Raw genomic sequence first — 16,169 nt, forward strand, 5'->3', positions numbered from 1 at the left:
TCGATTGTTTCTTGGTGTGAAGTTTGTATCACCTGCAAACTGTTCACAAATAAGTTGTTTGCCTGAGGGAAGCTCTATGCCTTCAAGTGCACCAGTCTTCACCTCATTGTGTATGAGCCAAGCCAAAGAATCCGCAGCAAATGCAAAAAGGAGGGGAGCTAAAGGGCAACCTTGTCTTATAGATTTTTTCAAGGCGAAAGGTTAACTCATCTCCCCATTTACACAAACCTTAGTTGAAGCATTAGAGAGGAGTAATCTCACAAAAGAAACAAAAGTGAGGCAATACCCATATCCTGCAAGAATTTAATTATGCAATCCCAATCCAAGTGGTCATAAGCTTTATCAAAGTCAACCTTTAGGAAACACATATCCTGTTTAGTTTCCTTGGCAAACTCACAGCCTTCCCAAATGTTGATAATGGCCTCCAGTAAGTGTCTTCCTTTGATAAACCCCTTTTGTGGTTTGAGAATCCAAGAGTCCATTCTGTTCTGAATTCTGATGGAGAGGGCCTTTGCAAAAATTTTATGGCTACAATTGAGCATGGTGAGTGGCCTCCAGTTTCTCAGTTCATCCATAGGTCCTTACTTAGGAATAAGTTTGATAATTCCCCCATTTATATCAGCAGGGAGGGAGGAAGAGTTGATGCTTTTGTTCCAAACCCACAGTAAATAGGGACCAACACGTTCCCAAAAGGATTTATAAATTCCACTGGAAACCCGTCCTCACCAGGCGTTTTTCCATTAGCCATGGCATCTACTACTTGCTTGAGCTCTTCAAGAGAGAGGGGTTTCTCAAGGTAGACGTTCTCAAAATTTTGAACAGTATGCTCTCTGGCCTCCTTGCAGGTTCGCCTAGATTGGAGAACTGAGGCATTAGGAGTGATGGAGGTGGAGAGCAAATTTTGGAATTGCTGCTGGATGAGCTGAATATTCTCTTTGTATCAGCAGCTAGATAGTTATCCCCTTTCTTCAAAAGGGGGATTTTCTTCATTAATTCTTTTTCTTCTTATTAACTTTCTAGTCTCTTTTGTAGGTTGATCAGTTTTTCCCACCCACCATTCTCTAAGATAGACTTTGGACTCATTTAGTTTGATCTGCTCCTGTGTTCTAAGCTCTTGTCTGGCTTTCACTAGCTCTTCTTGGGATTTTGAGTCCCTGAGTCCGGATGACCTTTCCAAAGTGACTATAACTTCTTTTATTTTGTCCATCCATTGTGCTCTGATCTTGGCTCAAATTTTCCTTGCCTGTGTTAGTAATTTTTAAGTTTTTCCCTCTGCCTCCTGCCAAGACACTGCTGCCAGTCTGTGCTTTGCACAGCAGGCATCCCAAATTTGCATGATAGTCTCCTGAATACTCTTCAGAGTATAGAGTTTTGGGTCAGCCTTAAAGCAAAAAGAGGACGACTTGCCCATGCCAAAGTCACTAGTGGTGGATAGGACCGCATAGATCCCTGTGTATCGTCTCTAGGGGTTTGGAAGCCCGCTTGTCAACCTGCTTCGGAAAGGTTTCTCTATGCTGCTTCCCTCGAATACATGAACTGCACTACACTTGCTTGTTGCCCACATCTGGTAAGCCAAGAACAATCTGCTCCCGGGTATCTCGCCGTAACGATCCAAATTTAAGTGACCGAACTTGAAATGTCACAGGATACCAAGAGGAGCTCCAATGATGAAGGAGAGAGCCGTAAGCTTGTAAAATCCAATATTAATAGCTGCATTCGAGGAACTGGTGCCCGTGTGCTCGCAGAGGGCACTTCCTCCAATAGTAGTCTTTCACGCCACAATGATTGCATGTTTTTTCTGCCTTCAATGCCTTGTTCTCTGCATCAGACTTCTTTTTTGAGGAGGCAGAGGATTCCACCTCCTTTATTCTGGTCATTATTCTGTGGGGCAGTCAGTGTCTCCACACCTTGGCCTTGTGGAGAACTTTGAAAACGCTTCTCCTGATCCAACACCATAGGCACGAGTTCTTCCCATGTGAGAGTACTCAGCCTCCCAGTCGTAATCAGGGAAGGATAAAATGTAGAATACTGGGACGAAAGATGAGACAAGAGAGTAATGGCCATGTCCTAGATGAAATCTCCTTCCTGGCCTGAAGGACCACCTGCTGTATTGCTTTGTGGCGGGATTCAATATTCTCATCTGTACCTCAGGAGATACCGTCTTGATTGGGGAAATATGATCGTAGAGTGGCCAAATGCTCCCATATACCTTTCGCCAGCATCATATGCTCGATGTGATTGATGACATGGGGAGTGCAATTCAAGAAAATAAAAGAACCTACCCATGCATTAACCCTATCCCAAAGCTGAGCCAAAGTCTCGGCATCCTGCTGCTCCAGGATCCCAAGGTTTGCATCAAGTGGGTCTGGCTTTGGAACCCGCACGATGATGAAGTCTGCAAGATCGTAGGATTGTAGAACTGTCTCCATCATAACTCTCCACACGCTGTAATTGTTGCCATTCTTTTGCTGGTCCGCCATCTTAGTAGGGTCGACATCTCAATGGAGAAGGAGGGTGGGAAGAGAGGAAGGAGATGGAGATTCACAGGGAGAGAAGAGAGAGAATCTCAGGGAAGGAGAATGAAAGAAAGAAGAGGGCTGCTTCGTGGCTACTGCCTCCAACTTGTTCCAAGCACTTGCTGTCCCTTCCTCTAGTACCTGCTCACAGGCTCGCTTTCAGCTCCCACCATGGCTTCACCAGTCCCTCAATGACGTCTAATCAGCAGCAACTTTCCACGAACTGAAGCTTGCTTCTACAGCTCTCCTGGTCGCAGGATCTATGCGTGCCGCATCTCTGATACCATTTGAAAGTGCAGCGTGTTTGTGAACAGCAAACTCACAAGAAGGAAAGAATGTGATGGAAATGGAGAGATGCGACACCAAAACTCAGGAGAAAACATCCTGAATTGGTGGGCAAAAACCTCGAGAACATATGGTGAAGAGAGGGTAGAAGGGGGGGCCTATAGCCCCTACCACCTACAGTCGGCCTGCTTATTCAGGTCAACGTGACCGACCTGCAGGGTCAGATCTGATCCAACCCAAGGGTTGGGTCTGGTTTGGAGTTACCCGACCGGACTGGTCGGGTTACCTGACTAGGTGGTGGTCTGATTTGCCCCTAACCTGGTCTTGGTAGAGGCGGCTACAGGGTGGGCTAGAGGTGGCTTCCAGGGCGGACCATAAGGACCCCAAAATGCCCCTCAAACAAGTCTGGGCAGTTTGTGCCATGTGTTCTGTATTGACAGAGATAACCTTATGTGAATTTGATTGGAGATTTGTGTGTGCAGTATAGCGTGACGGAGGGTGGTTGCTAGAGGAAGCAGATGCTACTAGCGTTTGTTGGAACACTGAAAGGAAAGAGTAGAGTTGACACAAAATCAGAATACTTGCTTATAGAATGAAGAAGAAAGAGGTCCTTAAGTAGGCACCTCATACAAGGTCACTGACATCACTGATGACCTCAAAGCTTCACAATCATCTCCTCAATCTGCTCCTAGATTCACTCAATCATCTTATGTGGCTTTTCCACCACCTAACTGTGCTTGTGGGCACCTAACTGTGCCTCTAGCACTCACACATAGAAACATAAGGTGTGCCTGAGGCATACACCTTGAGATATCCCAACAAACCCCCCCTCAAGGAAATGACTCAGGCTATGTCAAGGATACATCTAGTCTCATAGTTTCTCATGCCATCTCATGGTGGTCAAGGATAAATCTATGGCTAGGTTCTCATGCTAGCAAGGGTTCCCTTGGGTGTAAGGTTAAACAGAAAGAGATACAAACAGACCTTCCAATGGTTATCTCCCCTGCATGTACATGCACACAATGTCTGCAGGAGGCACCATGGAACAAAACATACACATGGCCTACATCATAAGGTGACCAGAGGTGTTTATAAAACACACAAAAACACAATAGTTTATTTTCATTCATTTTGGAGGACTATCCAGGCTGAGTACCTTGACATAAAAAGAGAGATCTGGAGCATACATAGAGATGATTTAAAATGCATAATCTTCAAAGGATGCCTCATCTTGTGGAGGGTCATTCACTGTAAGTAGATTTGCATTTTCTGTCTTTGCTTTGGCTCTGCAAAACTTCTCACTATGGTTGTTTTTGCCACAGTGCTTGCATGGATTAACTTTGAAGCAGTCCTTTGAAAGGTGATTTGTCTTTCCACAGTGATTGCAAGGAGTATACTTGCCCTTCTGGAATTTCATAACATAAGCAGTGTCATTGCCTTTCCTTAGCTCCATATGTCTTTCTTCTTCTTGGAGAGCTGAGATAATGCCTTCAAGGTTAGGATTGGGAAGATTCTTCAAAGTGCTAACAATGTGATCAAAACTTTCAGGCATACTCTTAAGTAACACTGCCATAGCATCATCAGGGGTGATAGGAGAGTTGATAGAAGCTAACTGAGTCATAAGACTCCGCATATAGTTGACATGAGCAGCTAAAGTAGTATCACTTGCCATCTTTAATTCAAAGAAAGAGATTTTAAGTGATAGTTTAGATATGTGAGAGCTTACACCAAAAATCAAGTCTAGCTTCTACTAAGCTTCCGAAGGAGACTCCAAGTCAGAGATATGATGTATGTAATCATCACCCAAAGCTAAAGCAATTATACCATATGCTTTTTCTTCTCTTGCTGGATCCCTTGCCGGTCGTGTCGGAGTTGAAGATTGTCCAGCATTTGAGGCCGTAGAAGAAGCGGTAGGAGTAGGTTTGACAAGTCCCCATAAGTTCTCCCGCATCAATGCAAATTTCACCTTCATTTGCCATGTATGGAAGCCCTTTCCATTGAACTTCTCAAGATTATATAAGGTAGCCATGAGAGGGTCTAACCCAGATATTGGGCAGTGTCTATCTCTCTTACAAGGCAAAAATAACTAAAATACTTCCAAAGTATGAGCACTTGATGTAGCAAATAGTAGTGACTAGATTTCAAACAATGATGCTTCTTTTACATGCTTTATAGAAGTGGATGAAATAAACACTTTCCAATCACAACCAGGTCTAGCAAGTCAAAACAAAACTGAAGCAACACTTGTAGTGAAGTTATTGAAAACTTCAAAAGACCAGAAACGCTAGAGTAGCATTTTATGTAGCATCATTTTCAAAAGCATGTCAAAACTGTCAAAACTAGAGAGCTGAACTTGGAGGGCTCATAGCACACTCTTCAAAGCAAAAGAAAGGGGGCTTTCTGAGGCAAAAGAAAGCTGGTATACCACAGTAGATCCTCTGGGAAGAAGAGGCGAAAATATGTGTCAGGTCGCCTTCACCTTCTTGAACAAAGTCGACTGGTTTTTCTCTGTTTTCTCCTTCAATATGCAGCCATTGCTGCTCAGATTTCAGCACAAGGTAGCTCTAGGTATGGAGAAGCTTGCCCTGAAAGGAATTAGACAAAGACGGAGCAGGCGCAGAGAAAACGCAGGAAGAAGATTCGACGACTTTCGTACAATGGCGACCAGCAGAGCGCATATTTCTTCAATTGCTTGCAGCCCGAAATTCGCCCCAACAAGAGGGATCTCCAGCAGGAAGGGCGTGGGAAATGGGTGAGAATCAGAGGAGAACAAGCTCAAGCAAATTTTTGGAAGAAGAGGGAGAGGTGGTGAAGAAGAAGAAGAGGAAGAAGATGATGATGTGGCAGAAATGGGCTCAAGGAGGATCAAATGGCTCTGATACCATGTTGGAACACTGAAAGGAAAGAGTAGAGTTGACACAAAATCAGAATACTTGCTTATAGAATGAAGAAGAAAGAGGTCCTTAAGTAGGCACCTCATACAAGGTCACTGACATCACTGATGACCTCAAAGCTCCACAGCGTTGATAGTAGCAGCGAAGGTCGTAAACAAGCAAGCTGACATTGTTGACGCCACCAATAGGATTTAGTGCTGCACAACAGGCTGTTAAGGTCAACACAAACAAGCTAACATTGCTGACATCTCTGGCAGGATTTTCTTTGACACATCGATGGCAAGATTTAGTGGCATATTGTTAGCTGATCGTCGCTTGCGTGAATAGTCAAGAGACAAAATATGTAATCTGTGTGTGGTTTTTCAATGTATGCTGAAGCTTGTCGCATGAAGGATTCAGTGAGTTTCATAGGATTAGGGGGTTTATACATTTCCTTAAAGATGACTATAAGGTACATGTTCATAGAAAGGCCCCAAAGACTTTGGATGAGGCTATTAGGTTTGCTCAGATGTATGATGATTTTATAGCAAAGTCTGAAGCTCCAGTTGAAATTCATGTCTTTCAGGATAGTAAAAATAAAAAACCCTCTTTTAAATGAAAGCTAAATTTTATAAAGTTTTGATTCTCAAAATTTATAAAAGGACAAGAGGTTCCTTTTACCTCCTAAGAGGCAATGAAGGATCGGCTATCTTTTAAATGTTCAAGTGAAGGTCACACAGCTGCAAATTGCTGTAATCAACCACAGGGGAATTAAAACCCTTTTGATGAGGGTAAATAGCCAATGAAGCAAGTTCGTAGTGTACAGATCTCGCTAATTCCTCAATATTGTCAATATGCGGAAGTTGAAGCCTTTCATTAGGATGAAGAGCATGCTTGCTTCATTACTTCTGCCATGTAGCAGTCCACATTTCACGCCCGTGATCTGGTTAGAATGCATGGGATTTTTAAATGGAAAGAGCGTTCGAGTAATGGTGGATGATAGTGACACTCGTAATTTTTTGAATTACTCGCTCATCAAGAAATGTAAGTTACCAGAGAGTCCTAGGCATATAAATATGTGGCCAAATAAGTCAGCTAAGAAATAACCATGACATTTTTTAAATGAGCAATTTAGGCCAACTAGTGGGTTGATAGAGCGGTTTTTTCTGTTATGGCAGAGGGGACTCCGGGCTAGTTCAGAACAACTCATAGTTTTTGGAGGTCTCACGTGCGTCTCAGTCAGAGCAGCTGCATCAGGCACTCGGTGATTTCTCTTATAGTTTTTGAAGGTCTAATGTGGAGATTCAGACAGAGCTCAGGCACTTAGTGTATGCAGGAGAAGTCTACGTCGTAGGTGTGGAGCAGCAGAGAGAGCTGATCAAAGTTCTGGCACAATGGTTATGCAGGGAAGAACATATTATAAAGCTCATTGGTACTGGAAAATTGTTCAAGATTAAGGACTTCCAACTAAGTACTATCCTAGTGTGTTTAACTGCAGATTTCTTTGTTTTTTACTTGGGAATAATGAACTGTTTGGCAATAGATAGAAACACATTTTTGTAATCCTGTTTCCCAATTTGGCTGGTCCTGGAATGTTTAAGAACCTGCCTTATGACTGGGCAGCACATATTCTCACGCATGTGATCATCCTGGGTGTGAATGCATATCTTTGTCTTGACAATGTCTTATCCATTTCTACTAAATTTATGACATTAGCCATGTGAATGCAAATACATTGTCTTTTTAACAGCATCCTTTTCATTCTCTACTAAATTATAACCATTGCCATATTGATTTAGGATCCAAGTATAAAAGAGTTGGCAGAGCAGATAGCAAAAGATCCTGCTTTTAGCAGTATGACTGAGCAGCTTCAGCATAGTGTGCAAAGTGCTGGTCTCCCTCAGCTAGATACACAACAATACTTTGATGCAATGCAACGGATTATGCAGAATTCACAATTCATGGCCATGGCTGAAAGACTAGGCAATGTTTTGATGCAAGTAAGCTAACATTGTGCTTTGTGATTTGGAATGTCTGGTGATTTGTTTTTTTCTGTATTTGAGTAGTAGAGTGTTATTTACAAACCTGTGAGTGTATACATTGGAGCTAGGCAGTTCTTGTTTGTTCTGCCTGACAAAATTGTGTTTATAGACATTATATTCACGAGGCATTAATGTCACTTCACTATCAGGACCCAGCCATGTCCAGTATGCTGCAGAACTTAACAAGTCCTTCTCAGAAAGAGCAGCTTGAATCAAGGATGGCTAAAATCCGCGAAGATCCTACATTAAGGCCAGTTTTGGATGAGATTGAAACTGGAGGTCCATCTGTGATGATAAAGTAAGCTTTAGAGAAAATTTTCGTCTATGTTGTGTAAAGAATTTGTGATTGATAGAATTCATTGAACTTACCAATTGCTCATCCATTTGAGTGAGACATGTAATCAAAAGTAACCTAAGCAGTAAAATTTGCTTTTAAAAAAATGTCAGCATCCTGCTGATTGTGCTTTCTTATTCATTGTAGCTGATTTTCCAGGACTCAATATGTGAGTGATTCTTGTGACTCTGATCAATTTTAACAAACGAACTGAAGGCTCAGTGTGGATGTACTGTACAGATACTGGAATGATCCAATGGTGTTAAGCAAACTTGGCCAGGCCATGGGTGTTGGAGCTGCTGGTGACTTTCCTCTACCAATAGATTTAGAAGCAGCTATTGAAGAGGAGGCTGATGAAGAGAACGATGAATCTAGTATCCATCAAACTGCGAGTGTTGGTGATGTGGAGGTATATTTTTGCGGGATGTCAAAGGTTTCTGGCTGAATGGTAAAGTTTTGCTGGATTCTGGGTTGTCTGTTTCTCAGATTGAGCTATGGGTTAACTCTTAGTTCTAAAGACCAGGGTATGGTTTGTGTAAACTGATCCTTAAGAGTCAGAGTATTGACAAATCATCACCTTTTTTATTATACTAGCATAGTCATTTAGTGAACGGTATTTTCTATGTTTTTTATTTTTATACTTTCAAATCCTTTTGATAGAGTTTAGTATATCCTTGAAAGTGAGTATATTTGGAAACCTTATTATGAACTATGTCTTTTGGACTTGTGCATAGAGCCTTCAAGTACTGAGTAAATTTAAATATACACTTGCAGTGTTTGGAAGAGACTAAATTAAAATCTTTTCCTAGATGTATTTATAGCTTGGATGAAAGGACACGGACTAATTATTATTAGCTGAAAGTGCTTGTCTTCAGTCTGCCTGAACATGTTCATCCTGCCAAGATCCACCCAGCTGCGAGCTCACGAGAGAACCAGCCTGCTTCCAGAGAGTCTCGTCTTGTTATTCTTTTCTCTCTCCTTCCACCTTGGAGTTCTCCTCTAGAACTCTCCCCCTAGCCCAGCACTTGCCAAATGCCCTCCTCATTTGGCGCCATGTGTCCCACAAGGTACCTTACCGCAAGAGCCCTCTCATGGGCCCCTTTTGCATCTCCTCAATAATACCTAGACCTAGGTGTGACCCTAGACCCAAGCACTCCATACGAGGGAAGGGGGCCCTGGCGTTTAGAGAGACAGTGCTTCCAGGTGCATTTCGAGGATCCTCCGACGAAGGGCTGGCTCTTTGACACTCTCATGAGACCGACCGCCATGTATGCAGCACCTTTTTGGGGGAGTGACCTTTCAGCTACTGACTGGAAGGGATTTGAGAGGCTACAGGTGATCATGGGATCCAGGATGATTTGGAGTAAGTCTTCAGTTACCCATCAGATTCTGATTTTGCAAATTAGATGCCTTATATATGTTGAAATGTCTTCCAAGAGGTATTTCTGCATTCCATGGTTGTCCATTGAGTTAATTTCCTGCTTATAAAACTGCATTTTTGTTCTTGGGTTGTGCCAGAGTTTATGTAGCATTTTTTGTGTCAACAATCTCCCTATTTCACATGCATCTTCGGATTCTTCCTAGCATGCATTCCCCTTCGTGATGTTTGCTGCCATGAAGCTTGGCGATCATTCCCTTTGCCTTGTCTCCTCCCCATGTCAACATCTCAGCCACTAGCCCTTTAGTGTCTGGGGCCCTCCCGTTTTCTAGCTTCTTTAGACCTCTCCCCACATCGTCTTCTATTAGGGTGTCATGTCCTGCTTTTATAGAGAAGTAATGGTTGTCCCTAAAATGCAAGTGCTGTCGATCCCTAACCAAGCCATGGGCTTCCATGATTATGGCTGACGTAACATTCCCTTCCCCTTAAGAATGGTTTACGTCCTCGAAAACAAAATTGGGAAACCTCCTTTGGAGTTGCTTACCCTTTTCCATGTTGAATTCTCTTCATGTCTATCTTTCCACTTAACCAAACGTTCTTGGTATATTGTGTTGTCTAGTTCTTTTTCTTGTCTATCTAAAATTGTTTATGGTTCATGTGATAAGGTAGCAGGCTCAATTAGTTCAACTATGAGATTGTCATCATCTCCTAATTTCCTTTGTAGCCAACTTACATGCAAAATTGGATATACTCTACATCCCTCTGGATAAGGCTAATTTGTAAGCAACTTCTCCAATTCTCTAAAGTATTATGAATGGTTCACAGTGTCTAGGAGACAACTTTGGACATTTATTTGGCTTTAGGTATTCTGAAGATTCGGGCACCCTAAGATAGACTTTCTCATTTACTTCAAACTCCAACCTTCTACGGTGTGGGTTTGCATAACTTCTTGCTCTATCTTGCATAGTACGAAAACCTTATAGATGAGGGTATATGTGCGAGTGCCAGAATATATGTTCACAATGATCTGCCCCTCACTTGGATTTGATGGAGTAGATTGGGATTTCAAAGTTTTTAGTCTGTTCTAATCACTAGTTTATACCTTGCTTGTAACTTTCAGGAAGTTAATTTTCCTTTGCCTTTTAGATGATGATTTTGGGCATGTGGTATTCATGTAGATGTCTAGCTTTAGAATATTGGTTTAATTACAGCATTACAAATCTTGTGAATCATTGCAGAGAAACAGTGCATACTAGTCGTGTTAGGTCCTACCTCAAATTTTTGGCTGATTATCATGAATAACATCTATAATCCACTTGTTTTTACTCCCAGGGTTTGCGTGGTCTTCTGTCAGCTGGTGCAGACAAGGATCAAAAAGATTCTGAAGGGCGTACAGCTTTACATTTTGCTTGTGGATATGGAGAGGTTCGTGTTGTCTTTCTATTAAAACAATTGACATCTTTCTCTTCAGCCCTTAGACATCAGTGATGCAAAATTTGATCTTTTGTATAGAATATGGTGCTTCCATCTGCATTTTTCTTAGAAGGGGCACATCTTACACGTCACTAGGCCAGTCATACGCTTGGCAGTTCCCAATGATGCTCTTCTTATTATAATCAAAGCAAGGTTCTCTTGACCAAGTGCCAGCCTGATTTTACCGGAAATAAACCATGTACGGTCAGGTTGTTAGAAAGTACAATGTATTTTCTTGCTCTAAATTTAGTGTCTTGAATCATTTCAGGCATTTAAATAGTGAAATCACATCTTCCTTGGCATTACATAGCAGTGACACAGTGTGAAAGTTGCAATATGCATAGGTAGCTTTGTGGTGGTAGAGATTAAGGATTTTTCAGGAGTTGCTAACATGAGTGAAGGAGATTCTATGGCAGATGATGTGGCGAGGATTCATGACTTGCATGAGCAACTTCTAAATATTGATGAAGTCATTCCACAATGTTTTAGGTTGTATAAAGCTGGATAGGGTGGGGCTATGGATTGATCCAAATTTTCTGTCTCATTCTGATATTTAATGGGTTATTGCCCTCCACATCCCTTTGAACTATTTGCCAGTAATTACAGCTAGAGAAGATGTAGTTGCGCATTTGAATGGCTGCTCCATGTACACAGTTTACTCCTCTTCTGCCTACAGTGTATGAATCTAAGCCAAGAGTGGTTGGAGACAATGAGAGGTTGAGTATGGAGGTCAACAAAGGGATGTTGGGTTAGAAATGTCACTGGTCCAATTGAGCCCCCAAATCAGGACGAACAAAAAGGACACCTACAATGTGTAGGGTTTCATGGGGCTTTGATGTGGACATAAGGCATACCGTCAGGCACTGACGGCGTTTGTGGGGATGTCATAGTAGCTATCCCTGCTATGTGTAATAACAGTTTCAACCTTACAAGTGACTATCATGAGATTAAAACTGTGGTCAGTGGGCCCTTTCAGGTTGCCCATCTGGAGCAGATCTTGGATGGACTTCCAATCATTAGTTGTTGTGTTTTCAGAGGATAAGTCTGGGCATGTTCCTGGATTCACACACACTCACACACACATATGTGTGTGTGGGGGGGGGGGGGGTGTATATACATATATATATAATATACATATGAATATATATATGTATAACACACACACACACACACACACACATACTATGACAATTGAAAAGACAAGTGAAACAGGAAGATGACTTTTGATCACTCCGGTGTGTCAAGTTTGTGGCAGTGTGCTTTGTGGTTGAGAATTCCTTTTTAGGGTGATCTACATATTGTGACACACCATCCCGCATCCGGATCTCAAACTTTGGTGAGGCGGGAATATTATATGGGACCAAGTGTTGTATCTAGAAGATCAAGATCCGGAGACACTTTGTTGCAAGATGTATATGGGAGATGTCAGAGACTGGTGGGCATGGATGCTAAGGCACTTTAGATGATCATATGGATGACTGCAGATTTAGTGCTTCAGCACATACAATTAGCAATGATCACATTTCAGGCTGGATGATTATAAAAGATCTGTTGGAGACCACTAATATGGCACTTATTGTTACTCTCCAGAATAATTTGTTGTTCATGAATTTCGGATCTCTGTCATTACAATATGACAAGGCAACTCATACGGCCTGAACAACTGCTCAAAAAAGTGATGAACCAGTTCAGTCCTCATGGTTGTCTTTGTAGGTATAAATCTAGCCATCTTTGTCGTCAATCTCTCTGCCACAACACAAATAGCATCATGCGCTTGTTGGGTTTATGGTACCAGGTAATCTCACAATGATGTAAATACTTCTAGAGGACCTATCTATTATCAAGTCAGAGAAGCATGTTGGCTGCAAATGTGCATACAAAATAGTACAAGACCAATGGAAGCTCCTCAATGTGGGGATTGGATCTGAACACATGCCATGAAGAAAAAGATTGTAGCCACAATTTATAATGATATATGAGGACTAGTGGACCTATCAAGTCAGAGAAGATATTGGCTGCAAATGTGCATACAAAAAAATACAAGACCAATGGAAGCTCCTCAATGTGGGGATTGGATACCATGTCCACTTACACACAGATTCAAGAATCAACAATCAGTTTTGCTCATTTTTATTTCAAAGGTGACAAGCGCACTCAAGGAATGGCAAAGAAGACCAAGGAGAAATGCAAACTTCATGAAGAAGATAGCTGTAACTGCATGTCAGCAGTTTGTTGTTGTTTGGATTTGCTTTGTTATTTTATCCTGTAGGGTGTTATGGCTGTCATGCTGAGACTTGTTGCAACCTGTAAAATAGAATATATGTGTGTAGCCAATAGGTTTCTTTGCATCACACAAGATCTGTGCAAGCCGTAGGATGAACCTTGAGTCTTGATAATCATGTTGTGAGTTATGTTACATTTCATTAAGAAGGATTTGAAAAGGTTTCTGAGATGTTAGGTCACAGTGGTAACACTTAGGATGTTATGTACCTGTAGGTCAAATTCAAGTGGTATCAATTCACTGAGTTGGAGTGGTTACAAATTAATGGGTCCTCGGGGTGATTTTCAAAGGTTTTAAGAAGTCTTGATAGGATTAGATTAGGATTAATTTCTCCTCTAGTAGGCATCTGTCACGCTTGTTGTCATACCTGCCCTCTTGTGACAAAGGCTGTGTGGCTTTCTAGCTTCACAGTGCAGATCGAGGTCATCTTGCACGAGGCCCTAAGGTTTGAGCAAAATGGGTATGATCCTGCATTGCATATAATGACATGGTTATTGTTCCCTGTATGCACTCATATCGCATATTGGTTTTCCTTTAAAAAGCACTCTTGAAATATCTGAATTTGTGTTGTTACATTGCTATGGCTATGTGCTTTTTGGATGTGTATCACAGGAGAATTCGTTTTATGAAATCTCTTGCAAAAAGCTGATGCCACCCATACAGATTGATGATGTTGGGTGGGAGGTCATATTAGCTAGTCCTCGGTTGTCGATGATGTGTATGGCCACACCCTTGCTATGCTTGATGGCATCTATGTTATGGGCTACTTTCCTGCACTGTATGTTTTCTTTCTACCGAATGAGTTTGAGCACGTTCATGGACACATTACACACATATGATATGTGTGAGTGTGCATGCATGGAGGTATACGAAAATAGAAGGAAGAATAGATCATTATCAGTACTGTGATATCATTTGTATTGTTTGCAAATTTATTTCATGTATGGATTGGATGTCACTTGTCCGTTAATGGTAAATGTCTCGCTTTGCATTATGTATAGAGCAAGTGGAAGTTTGTTACAAGCCCATTTCTTGTAAGCGTTACATTTCACGGTGGAAACTGGATTTATAAGCACTCATTTAATTTTGTAGGATCATGCAAGGAATGTAATCTGAACTTACTGGTCTTTCCTCTCCTCATTTTTGTATTTGTGCAGTTGAAGTGTGCAGAATTGCTCTTGGAAGCTGGGGCTTCTATTGATGCCCTTGACAAGAATAAAAACACTGCTCTCCATTACGCTGCGGGCTATGGACGGCATGAATGTGTTGAGCTTCTGTTGAAGAATGGAGCTGCTGTGTAAGTTGCTCCTTTAATCCCCACAAGGACTTACCTGTAATGTCATTTTGATGCCTTTAATGTGCACTATCCATTCAAGTAAAAATGGTGGAATGGTTTCTCATGACTCCCAGTTACTGACTAGAATTTCTACTTTCTGCAGAACTCTGCAGAATTTGGATGGGAAAACTCCAATTGAGGTGGCAAAGCGGAATAATCAGAATGAAGTTTTGCATCTTTTAGAGAAAGATGCTTTTTTGTGAGAGAACTGGAAGTTGCAACTGATCTATGTTTGTAAGGCCCACACTGTTTTGGTTGTCTTGGACTACCAAAGTTTTTTGCTGGCCTTACACAAAGAGGAATCCCATTAGTGGATGGACTTGGTTATTAGCTATCTGGCGTTGAGAAAAATGTGTTTTTGCAAATTCTATTTGTGGAAGGGTACCTTTTGTGTCTCTTTTTACTAGGGAGTTTTCTTTAGAACATGGCTAATGTGTTTATATGCATTTACTTTACGGTCAAGCTATACATTTTGCAAACAACATGGTTTTTACTACTACATGTCGATGGATGAGATTAAACCCTTGTAAGAGGGATCGAAGTCACCATGTTGTACCACAATTCATGAGACAAGGGCAAGACATCAAGTGTCAATGTCATACTGTTTGGAAAGCAAACATCTGGAATAATAGCCATTGATTAATCAGTTGAAGTTAGCACTTTGCATTTTGAATTCCAAAAGCCCCTCCTAGATAGCAAGTCATAGCATTACAATCATGATAATTCCAATGCAGTTAAGCTTGAAGCTACTGGGGGTTTCTAGTTGAGATACATATTACTCAAAGCTATCGGGGTTGCGGTTACACGAACCTTTGATAGGGGGGTTGTAGGTGTACATGAAGGTGGCTATTGTGTTCTTGAGCTTGGTGATGACGGTTTCATTTAGACATCAGAATACCTAGAGGCTCACCTTTCCCATGTAGGACGAATCACCATGGGCTAGCTCATAATTTTCTCTCTGATTCTACATTGAGCAAAGTAAAAGATGAAGCCTCTGAGGCTTTGCTCGCTTTTTGACACAAGAGGCTGAGATGGAGGAGCATGCCTCATTACCCTATATACTATGAGATCTGCAAGAGATACTAGAGTCTCCTCACCCACGGATACATAGATATGGTTAGTTTTTTATTATCCAAGTCGAAGATCTGATGCACTCGTAATTGGTGAGGTTACCTGACTCATATCCAAACTCATGCGATGCGCTAGCAAATTTGGTCTTGGACAATAAGGGATCACAGACTTCTTTATCACAAGAGTGATAGTCGAGAGATGTTGTGAAGACACCAATTTAACAAGAGACTAGACTTGAGACTTGCAAGCACGTGCGCCATCCAAGGCATTGTCATATTGTCGTAACTTGATGCCATGTTGCGTCATGTCGCCCACGCATATGCCTTATAGAGAGGAGTCAAGGATGCCAAGAGGAGATCTCAAACATGTTCTAGAGGCATCAAGACTCCCGATGGGACCAAAGATAAGTCCAAGTGGAGCTCATGCTACTCAAAATAGACATGACATGTGACACACAACACATATAAATTGAAATTCCTCTCAATATAGTCTTTTTTTTCCAGTTGTCCATGTGACGTGTAACTCTCAATAAACTTCTCTCTCTCTCTCTCTCTCTCTCTCTCTCTCTCTCTCTGTCCCT

At 41.6% G+C, this 16,169-nt stretch overlaps 1 protein-coding gene across 1 annotated transcript in view; it reads left to right on the top strand.

Moving 5' to 3' along the window:
• The window catches only part of LOC147902190 (ankyrin repeat domain-containing protein 2A-like), a 30,684-nt gene extending 15,738 nt beyond the window's left edge, over nt 1-14,946 (top strand). The window contains exons 3-8 of the mRNA XM_087374554.1: nt 7,474-7,674; nt 7,866-8,014; nt 8,291-8,459; nt 10,761-10,853; nt 14,340-14,479; nt 14,622-14,946. Coding sequence (XP_087230680.1) covers nt 7,474-7,674; nt 7,866-8,014; nt 8,291-8,459; nt 10,761-10,853; nt 14,340-14,479; nt 14,622-14,721 — 852 coding nt within the window. The 3' untranslated portion in view covers nt 14,722-14,946. The remainder of the gene's footprint in view (nt 1-7,473; nt 7,675-7,865; nt 8,015-8,290; nt 8,460-10,760; nt 10,854-14,339; nt 14,480-14,621) is intronic.
• The last annotated feature ends 1,223 nt before the right edge of the window (nt 14,947-16,169 follow it).

The sequence above is a fragment of the Dipteris shenzhenensis genome, chromosome 5 (genome assembly GCF_047967505.1).
Source record: "Dipteris shenzhenensis isolate YYH24624 ecotype China chromosome 5, Dip_SZ_1.0, whole genome shotgun sequence".
In the NCBI taxonomy this organism is placed as follows: domain Eukaryota; kingdom Viridiplantae; phylum Streptophyta; class Polypodiopsida; order Gleicheniales; family Dipteridaceae; genus Dipteris; species Dipteris shenzhenensis.